The following is a 10429-nucleotide window of genomic DNA, read 5'->3' as shown; positions in this document are numbered from 1 at the left end:
ATAGTTTAACTAAAAAGGGTAATTTAGTCAATCTAAGCATTTCGATTACGTTTCCTAATTATAAAGTAAACAAGATAAATCACAACTATTCTATTTCCAACAAAATTTAGTAAACAACATATTATAAATATTGATTCTGATTATTTTTTATTTATTCTATTATATTTCTCCATTAATTTATTATTTGTCTTAATACTGTATAGTAAACGTGCCATTAATGACATTCCTTACAAAATTGGTGGGGAAAGTTCTCCCTTTCTTTTCTCCCTTATTTAATAAGTTCTCCCTTTCCTAATTTTAATAATGTAAGTAAATAAAATGATGTAAAAAAGAGATAAAATAAAATATTATATTTTTAAATAATGTGTAAATTCTTAGCATCTTTAAAAGATGTTAGCATTGAAAATGCTCTAACGGGACCAAATCCGTCCCATTAAAAATTAAGCAATGGTTTTTTTTGTTGAAAGAAGCAATATTATAAAATAAATAAATAAATAAAATGAATAGAGAGAGAGAGAGAGAGAGAGAGAGAGAGAGAGAAGGGTTTGTTAAAGAGATAATTGGGTTTTAGGCATTTGAGGTTTTAGTCATCAAAGTCTCCAAACAGGAAACCTTCGGTAAGTTCTTCAACTTTCGATTACATCCATTTCTCCTCTTTTAATTCCAAAATCCGACACCAAGTTTCAATTTTTTTTTTTTGTTTGTATCTCTGTTAACCCCAAAAGGGGTTTTTCATGCCAAAAAAGGGTATTTTTTTTTTCTCTCCTTACATTGTAACTATGTTTGTGTGTGTTATTGATTCGAAGATACGATTTTTTCGGTTCGTGCTGCTAAGATATGAGTTTTGTTTTTAATAAATAAATAAATGCCAGTATAATCCTAAATTCTGTGATCTTACATGGTTTCTCATTTTTTGGAAAAAAGGAAAGAAAGTTCTGATTTTGATGGAGAAGCTCAGTGTTATACTGAATGAGTGATGTGTAATTCGTTGACTTTACTATATAGGCTTCTCAATAGTAAATACCATCTTTCATGGGTAGGTTGAATTTATGTGACATTAGACAGATAAAAGATTTTGGGGATTTTGGTTTTGTAGTATGAATTTATAATTAGGGCTTAATTTATTTTCAATTTGGGGGCTCAAGCTTATGGAATTTGTGGCTTATGTTCTGGATGCAAAGATTTTTATATGGTTCAGAGTCCAAGGTGTTTCTAAGCTAAGCTCCAAGAAATCTTCCAAGGGGAAGAGAGAGGTGGAAATGGAGGGAGGGAATTGTTTCTGGAAGAGTGTTGGATTGTGTTTTAGGACCCCGAAGTAAGCGATTGAAGGAACTTGTATTTGATAAAAAGTGCCTTTATACTGAAACTGTTTCTGTTAGGGGATATCTTTTAGTTGGGACTTTCCATAGTGCTAAGATGGTTAGGACCATCATTGCTGGGTTGGAACTATCTGTGAAAGAAGGCCAATGTGGGCCATTGTCAAAGACGGCGAGGTTCAATGCTTCAAAAGGGGTGGTTTATGTTGGTCCCTTAGGCTTTTACAGGACTGTGAGACTTAAATTCTCTGATATTTCTTGTATGCTGGCATTACAAGGAATGTCTTGGATCAATAGTTGTTGTTTCTTTGTGTTTTTTGTTTTTCCCATTACTATTGAAACATTATTTGTTATCGGGGGAAGCTTTGAAGTTGGTTTTTTTTTTAATATAGAAATTTTCCTTTGTTTAACAAGAAAAAAGAAAATTTTGATAGCAGATGTGGTAGGTCTTTTTTTCTTTCTTTCTTGGATACTTTTAAAATCTTTTTGTCTTTCTTAGATAATCACATTATTGGCTGTTGTAGTTTCAGGGTTATCTTTATAATCATGGCAAGGTCATTATCACACATGCTATTAAAGGGAATTTCAGGTCTCTCCACTGCTAGTTCTACAAGAACTGTAAGATTTGATTTTGTACATTATTTAATGGGGTTATGATTATTAAATTACTTTTGATGATTCTATTTCTATATCTATCTTCAACGGCAGTAGTTGAATGTTTCTGTTATAATACGTTGAATGTTTCTGTTATAATACTAGGCTACTGGATCTTTCGTCCAGTACGGGAGAAGATTCTCAAATACTAATGATTCAGATACACATGACGATTTTAAGCCTACTAGTAAGCTTGATAGCTCTAACCTATCTTTGAAGGACATTGTTGAGCAGGTACATATTTCAGCCTAATTCATTTTTATATATGTATGTCTGTATATTTATATATCGATAAGATCTATGGTGCATTGTTCTGATCTGTTTCTGTTATAGGATATCAAGGAAAATCCTGTAATGGTTTACATGAAAGGTGTTCCTGATCTTCCTCAGTGTGGATTTAGCTCACTAGCAGTTAGGGTGTTGAGTCTATACGGTGAGAATAATGTTTCCGACTATTACTCAAAACTAATGCTCGAATTATATGTCCTGTATAACACACGTTCAATCTATGTGTATGTTCGTGGAACCTTACATAAGATGCATGTACCCAATTATTTCTTTGGACAAATTTTTGATAGAATGCTTAGTTAATTGTCTTTATCTCTTGCTAATTGTGTGAGAATTCATTTGTTAAGGTGTCGTTTGGTAACACTTTTGTTTTTTAATTTTTTAATCACAAAATGAAAGTAAAATTTTTGTTTTTAAAAAATTTATTTTTGAAAAACAAAAATGCGTTCTATAACTAATTTTGTTTTTTAATTTTAAAAACAGAAAATAAAAGTGTGTTCTGTAAAGTTCATTTTTATTTTTATTTTTTGATTTTATTAAAGTCAGGTCTAGGTCCGGGGTCGGATTCGAGCTCAAGTCAAAAGCCGGGTTCAGCGCCAGGGCCGTGGGGAGGGAATTTGGGTCCAGGTCTGGTCGTAATCCAAAAGATTGATTAAGAAAAAAAAATTGTTTAAAAAAATATTGAAAGTGAATTTTGTTGTTTTTAAAATTTTGATTTATAATTATAAAATTGAAAAGTAAAAACAGTTTTATAGAACATGTTTTTGAAAAATATTTTCACTTTTCTACTTTTAAAAACAGAAAACTGATTAAAAAAGTATTACCAAACGCCACCTAAGTTTATTATTTATTAGATGTGTTTGCCTTCTTAAGACGAATCAAACATTCATTTACAGTTCTTCACTTATGTTTTTACACACTGATTTTGGTCTTTTCAGATGTTCCTTTGAGTGCTAGAAATATTTTGGAAAATCCCGAGCTGAAAACTGCTGTAAAAGCCTTCAGGTAAAAGTATGCTCATTTTCAGTTTAATTGTGGTACTTAATCGATAATTTGAAGATTGAATGAATGTTTTTTTTTCCCTTCTCTTTCTTAAAAAGTCTGCCACTTCTAATGAATCATTAAATTTAATCTAATTTAGTGGCGCAGGGCCACCAATTCATTTCCATCATCATATTTACTTCCATCATCATATTTACTTACTTTCATCACATTATATCACTGGAAGGATTTTTTTTTCCGAAACTAGAATCCTGGCCTAACCTATGGGAAGCAGGAAACTATAGCAATTGTTATGTAGGTACCTAAGAGAAACGTGAACCTCATACTTGCGGGAGCAAACTACATGGCTAACCATTTGAGCTACCCTTCTTGGGTACTGTAATGGATGTTTATATTTGTCCTTTGATATATACATCCACAATATATAAAATTGCTTAGAATCAGATTAGTGTCAAGGCATATTGGTACACGTAGGGAGGTAAGTAGTTGAGCGGTTATGGTTGTTATTTTGGTTAGGTAATGTTTGTTAAAGAGTAATATATCAGAGAGGGAATTTAGGGTGATGTGAACTGTTTTGTGAAATTGAATTGATTTATCATCTTTAGAATTTCCCCTTCTGTCTTTCATTTCTTTCGTTTTTGTATTGTATTGGATCGAATTTCAATGAAGGGCTCAATGATAGCCTTTTTTATCATCTTGGTAATTTGATTTGATTTATTAAAAGAATTTGTGTATGCATTTCTTTGCAGCCAATGGCCAACATTTCCACAGATATTCATCAAGGGAGAGTTCATAGGTGGTTCAGATATTATTCTCAATTTGCACCAGGTAAGTTGGTTACCATAGATTATTTATCTCTTTTTCGTATTTGAAATCGAAAACAACATGAACTCTCTGATACTATGATGAATGAATTTCATCTGCAGACCGGTGAACTGAAGGAAAAGCTTAAAGATGTCACGGTCAATCAGGAAAAGTCTCAATGAATTGTTGGATTCGGAAGAGAAGAGACTCAGCAGCATCGTCGATTTTTGGTCTTAACATGTTTCTAAAAGTTTGAGGGGGCGATAAATTTGATTTGTTCTCATTTATACTCTGTAGAGCTGCATATCGAATTTTTGTTTGTTTGTTTTATTGAGCATGAACACAAACATGAATTGTACCGAAAGAAGTGTCAACAACGCTAGCTCGGACCTCAGTAGCGGGCAAGGGAATAAGGTAAGGGAGAAGTCTCTGGTTTGGAACTTGTGAGCTCTTGTTATTTTTCTTTTACTTTTTTTTTGATCATAAGCACCAAACAAATGTGCTATTTATATAAAAAGAAAAAAAATGTAATGAAATTGGCTTATTATGAGGACTTTTGTGATCTAAAATTCTAAATAGTATTAGATACAATAATAATATATGAAAGTTTCCAAATCTTGATATCAAAATTGATTTGATTTAAACCTGATGGCACTGTGTTTGAAAATTGAAATCCATTCAACTCCAAATATTAGATATGAACTCCAAATATTGTGTTTTTTAAATAAAAAAAAAAAATTGTGTTTGGCATCTTGTGAAAATCATGATTTCCTTTATTTTCTTTATTTATATTTATATTTTTTTAATAATAATAATAATAATAATAAATGGGACTTTTTTTCTCTAATATATTGAAAACTATTCAGACCTAAAAGCTCTCTTTTAAATTCGAGTATTACAAAATTATGAATGATAACTACGGAGTTATAACTTTAGGATAGAGTTTTGGGTAATTGAATTAATGTTAATTGAAATTAACCTAAAAAAAAAATGTACGACTTGTGTAAAATATTTATTTTAAAATTTTATAAACATATTGTTATGCTTGAATTTTACTAAAAGAATAAATACCTATTATTATTTCTCTGTAAGGGCCCTCAAGCTAAGAATAACACATTGAAGATATAAAAGTCAACAAAGAAAATTTTGACCAAGAAGCGACAAGAGACAAAACCACATGGCAGAGAGCACGAGGCATGCAACTACTACCCTAAGATTGTTAGTAGTCGCACCCCTAGGGTAGCCCTAGATTTGTCTCCTTGACAAATGCAAGAAAGTGTTGCTCTCTAGAAACCCCAATTCGAGAAGAAATTCGACAAGGGGCTCAGATGTTTAATTTAATGGGAATACAAGAGTATAAAGACAAGATGACATCACCAAATCTAAGAGAGTAGGTCATACATGACTACTGACACTCACTGGTGTTAGTAGCCACAAATTAAGAAATACTCAAGAAGAATTAAATTAACACTTTAATCAAAATATCACATGCATGCACTAAGACTTGAACTTTAAAGTTAAAGTTGCACAAAAAAAAAAAAAAAATGAGGAGAATAATGTTACTAGTGCCGATTGAAGGGTGGGGCAGATTGAAGGGTGGGGCAGCAAGGGCCACTACACCAGGCCCCTCAACATAAAGAGGCCCATTTTTTTTTTTCTTAAAAAAAAACTGTGAAAGCTCACATATTTGTAGGCCCAAATTTTTAATAAATGATATTGGAACTTAGAGTTCCAAGAGCTCCAACCCAATAAACATTAAAAAATAGTCTAATTTAATACTTTTTTTTTTCTTATTTATTTTAACAAATATGTATTGTTGCCTATTATTTATATAATTAATTAATTGTATAAAGTATTTTTTAGGCTCCATTTAAAAATTTTGCCCTAAGTCCCCTCAAAGCTTGAGACGGCCCTGAGTGCTACACGAGTACTGACACTCCCTAAGGATTAGTATTCACATATACCATACGAGTACTGACACTCAGGATGTGTCAGTACTCACCCATAAGGAAGGAAGAAGGGATTTGATGGCTAAATAATTCTTTCCAACATCAATAATTACTTACAAAATGAGAGAAATCCCTAAAGGGTGTAGAAATGTCTTACATGAGTATTGACACTTTTTTTTGTGACAATACTCGTGTATGCTAGTTCAAAGAGGAATCTTGGGTTGTTTGAAGCTCAAAACCTTAGAAAATATCCACTAACCTTCAAAGACTTGTTAAAGACAACTCAAGATGGCCAACAATTGAGACATACACGAGTATTGACACCTACTTAGTGTTAGTACTCGCCCAAAGAGTATGCCACACAAAAATTTGGTGGCAGTTCTGTACTTTGGTGGCAGTTCTCTCCAAGGAAGTATGCCACACGAGTATTGACACTCTTCAAGTGTCAGTACTCGCCCAAATGGTCCCTTACGTGATTACTGACATTTCTTTGGTGTCAATGCTGATAGGCTAATTTTAGGTGTATTTTATAAAGTATTTTAGAGGTTGTTTTAATTGATTATATTCATTTTGTGCAGAATTACACTTATTTTTTTTTATTTATTTTAGGTTTAAATGGTAAAATTCATAATGTGAATTGAGAATAAGAAGAAACATGTAAAATTAGATGAATATATTGAATTATCATGGAATTTAGAGTTCTAGGATATAAGTGGTCAAAAATTCTAAGTTTTGGATGCTCAACACACTCCGTTTGTGATCAAAAATCAAGTTTGAAGCTTCAATCTAATTTTTAACTATTATGCGTTCACTTTGAGGAAATATATTGTGAATAAAAGTTCTACATCTCTCTTTCAGCTTTTTAAAATATCTTGAATCGTCCAATTCCGAGCAATATTAAAATTGTTATGGCTAAAACATTAATCAGTCGTTGCACCAGGAAACTCACTGCCAAAATCGAGCTTTGAGCGTCGCAATACTACAAGGTAGTGTAATGGCCCGCCTCTTTTAAATTGTGAGAACATTAGGATTTTATCCTCTTTTAGCTATATAAAGGCCCCCTTTTCAACACTTTTCAGTAGAGGACTTTGGAAAACGAAAATTAGAAGCAAGAAGCGGCTCCAAAGACTTTCAAAATTTATTTTTTGAAGAGTTTTGTCTTTTTTTTCTATTTTTTATGTTCTTAGTTAATTTTTATTAGATGTTTTCGAAGATTATGAGTAGCTAGACTTTTTAATAGGGTGTTAATGGAGATTGTTTGATACTTTATTTTAGTTTTAATATGATTTAGTCCTTCTCCAATTTTCTATATATATTTATTTTATTCGTATTTAATTACTTTTAATTATAATTTCAATGCAATATTTGAGAAGTGAGTGTTGATAATGCTATAGTGAAATAGACATAAATTTTGATATAGGACGAGAGTACCTATATGGTTTATGTAGCATTTAGAAATTTTATGCTTAATGCCTCATATGTGTTTAAATTTATCACGAGAGTAAAAAATTGCATATAAGTTAAGATTTATATGTCCTAGCCTGAATATAAGTTTCTTTAGTAAATCCGCTATCACATGAAAATTAGAATTTGAGAATTAAATTATATTAAACCATATAAAGTAGATGCAATCGAAATTAATCACCTTAAGCTTTAATCATTGTTAAGTTTCACTTTAATTTATTTTTGTTTTTTTTAATATTTTTTAAACTTCTTTTCTCAATTTTTATTGTCACCAAATAGAATTAAAAATTTAATTGTTTGGTAATTAACTACAGTTGTGGGATTGACCTCACTCTTGTGAGTCTGTTACTTGTAAACGATAAATATACTTGCATGTTAGATTTATCACAAAAAGTGCTCACCCACAATGGTTATTTCTAAGAGAGAAACCCCTTTTGTACATTCTCGACTTATCTCTCGAAGATGAAGCTTCTAGAAGACTTTCAAAACTTAGCTACCTCTGAAAATAGAGAAGATATTTACTTTTTATGTAATTATTTATTATTATTAAATGTAAAAGGGCACAATAAATGTATCATTCTCTCGAATTGTTGGGGAACGAATAACAAAGAGCATTGCTATTAGGCACCAGTGGTGCCTAGCATTTTTTCGACATGTCGCGTTACGATTGGTTAGTGATACTCCCTAAAAGCTATTATATTAAATTATATGGGACCCGATACTTAGTTGGACTAATAGCGATATTGACACATAGAAGAGTACGAGGAACCACTGGTACCTTTTAGTATTTCTCAATAACAAACCCTATGTCTATATACACATAATTTTTAGATTTAGAGAAGGGGCTGGTGGACTTCCAAGCCTTATACATTCTTTGAGGGCCAAATCATCACCTTAAGTTCATAACCTGAAATACGTGGTCCTTAATCACCTAAGACCTGGCGACTCTCTCTTCCTCTCATATACGCATTCCTAGAAATACTCTTAGGTGACGCTTGATTGGGAGGAATGAAAATATAGAAATAGGAATGAGAATGAGAATTGGAATAGGAATGAAATAGAATAAAATTTAAAATGCATAAAAAAATTAATAAAAAAATTATTAAATTTTTTCAAATCTTACATTAGAATGATCTTTTTTTCCATTTCAAAATGAAATAGTCATTCTACCAAAATGATGGAAATGCGATTCTATCGGAATGGTATTCAAATGGTTTTAAATGCAACCAAACAAATGAATGAAATGAAAATTATTTTCTTTCCATTCCATTCCATTTCATTACCTCCAACCAAACGTCATTAGTCATTAATCATGAAAAGGAACCTTGACCTTTAATCTACTCTCTCATCATCCAGAAGAGCAATCTTTTCACCTTGAAGTCATACATATTTTACTCAGCTAAATAAAGTGTTTGTCGATGATTTTTCACAAAGACACTAACGAGATCTCCATTAAAGATCTCGCTCATTGTAATCCCTCAAACACACTCTTGAAAATATAACATTGATGTGTTTGAGCATTAACCAATAAAACAACAAGTAAAATATTCTATTACCGCCACATCAAAGAGGTGAACCACTATAAAAATCATGTGTCTAATATTATTTCTTATTTAAATTGGTTTGTTTGTGACAATCAAATAGTCTAAGTTTAATCGTTATTTATTCACGATATTTTTAGATTAGTTGACAAAAAACCGCATCAACACATATAAGTTAAAAATATATATTTTTTGATTTTTGATTTTTGAAAAAAATAAAAATGTATGTGATAAACTTTTATATTTAAGTTAGGAATGAGAAAAAAATGAGAATTATTGGATAGACTATACTTTATTTTTGTTTTCAAAATATTGGTTCTTATTTAAAAAAAATTACAAATATATATTTTTTAATTAAAAAAATAAAAATTAATTAAATAACTAAATAAACACATCTTATATTTATACAATTTTTCATTTTTTTTTTCAATGCATAAAAAGTGTTATTAAACACAATTCAATCAAATCTTTAAGAAATTCTAATCCAATCCCACGTACCAAACAATTTATAAATGATATTTTGTATCATCAATTTTCTTTAATTTTTCTTTTTATAGATTTGGATGTTAGAATTTGAGATAAGATGAATGAGGTTCCATCTTAAAGTCAATTGATAATGGGAGAAGTAGCCCATTCTTCTTATATATAACAATTTATTTCCACACGCGAACAATGTGAGACTAACTCTAATACACTCTCCTCAAGTTTGTGCCTAGAAAGTGTGGGTATAACGAACGACCTTTAAGAGACCACATGGCCGAACATAACATTTGAAAGAATCCCACAAGACCAAATATCGAGAAATTTGTGGGTGTACACGTCGAGAAATTTGTAGATTTTGAAACATGTAAAAAAACTCCCAACACTGGAAATTGACACACATTGACCGAAAGGTCCCAAATGGAAGTTAAAGGGGAGACATCAAAAGTATCTTTTTTGGACTGGCAGCACTTTAGCTGCAATGTGGATCATCACAAACAGTTTTTTGGACCAGTGACACTTTGGGTTCACAACGGATCACAAATGACTCTGATACCATATTAAAATTTAGGATAAATTTCAAAACTAATTGGCAATGGGAGAAGTGACCCATTTATCTTATGTATGATAATTTATTTCCACACATGAGAAATATGAGATTAACTCTAATAGGTAGTTTAGAAAGTTTGTAACTTAATTTTGTAAGAAGTCAACATCTCTTTATCATACACTACATACAAAAATTGATAATTCTACTATTTCTTTAATTTTCTCGCATAACTCTTAAAAGCTTCCTAGTGTATCATAAATCTAGTTCTTAGATCTTAGTCTTTCTAACTCTAATATTCTAGAAGAGAGACAACAAAGACCTTTTTCTACTAACAATAAAATAAAGATAGTATCTTTATCTTCATATTAATTGTTACACTAG

General features: G+C 31.0%; 2 protein-coding genes across 5 annotated transcripts; both read left to right on the top strand.

Annotated features, from left to right (window-relative positions):
* Window positions 1-472: 472 nt before the first annotated feature.
* Window positions 473-4633, top strand: LOC115700909 (monothiol glutaredoxin-S15, mitochondrial). 4 transcript variants are annotated; one of them, XM_030628580.2, is made up of 7 exons: window positions 473-617; window positions 1847-1934; window positions 2076-2204; window positions 2304-2403; window positions 3197-3263; window positions 4010-4088; window positions 4187-4633. In XM_030628580.2, exons 2-7 carry the CDS (start codon window positions 1863-1865, stop codon window positions 4244-4246), a joined length of 507 nt encoding a protein of 168 aa, XP_030484440.2. In that variant the 5' UTR covers window positions 473-617; window positions 1847-1862; the 3' UTR covers window positions 4247-4633. The 4 variants fall into 4 exon arrangements, with proteins under 4 accessions (XP_030484440.2, XP_030484439.2, XP_060958044.1 ...); XM_030628579.2 differs by having other exon boundaries at window positions 479-617; window positions 1841-1934; XM_061102061.1 differs by having other exon boundaries at window positions 606-747.
* LOC133030645 (small ribosomal subunit protein uS17z-like) lies at window positions 1149-1860 on the top strand. Its single transcript, XM_061103450.1, has 3 exons — window positions 1149-1315; window positions 1380-1548; window positions 1816-1860. The coding sequence occupies exons 1-3, from the start codon at window positions 1149-1151 to the stop codon at window positions 1858-1860; spliced, it is 381 nt and encodes a 126-aa protein (XP_060959433.1).
* Window positions 4634-10429: the final 5796 nt, after the last annotated feature.

This window comes from Cannabis sativa, chromosome 8 (assembly GCF_029168945.1).
Source record: "Cannabis sativa cultivar Pink pepper isolate KNU-18-1 chromosome 8, ASM2916894v1, whole genome shotgun sequence".
NCBI lineage: Eukaryota > Viridiplantae > Streptophyta > Magnoliopsida > Rosales > Cannabaceae > Cannabis > Cannabis sativa.
Note: the sequence above shows the minus strand (reverse complement) of the source record. Positions and strands in the feature narration are given on the sequence as shown.

Coding starts and splice junctions, on each gene's coding strand:
- LOC133030645 (XM_061103450.1), top strand. CDS start 1,149: ATGGAATTTGTGGCTTATGTTCTGGATGCAAAGATTTTTATATGGTTC. Junction 1,316..1,379: donor TTGTGTTTTAGGACCCCGAA/GTAAGCGATTGA, acceptor TGTTTCTGTTAG/GGGATATCTTTTAGTTGGGA. Junction 1,549..1,815: donor CCTTAGGCTTTTACAGGACT/GTGAGACTTAAA, acceptor TGTCTTTCTTAG/ATAATCACATTATTGGCTGT.
- LOC115700909 (XM_030628580.2), top strand. CDS start 1,863: ATGGCAAGGTCATTATCACACATGCTATTAAAGGGAATTTCAGGTCTC. Junction 2,404..3,196: donor TAGGGTGTTGAGTCTATACG/GTGAGAATAATG, acceptor TGGTCTTTTCAG/ATGTTCCTTTGAGTGCTAGA. Junction 3,264..4,009: donor ACTGCTGTAAAAGCCTTCAG/GTAAAAGTATGC, acceptor ATTTCTTTGCAG/CCAATGGCCAACATTTCCAC.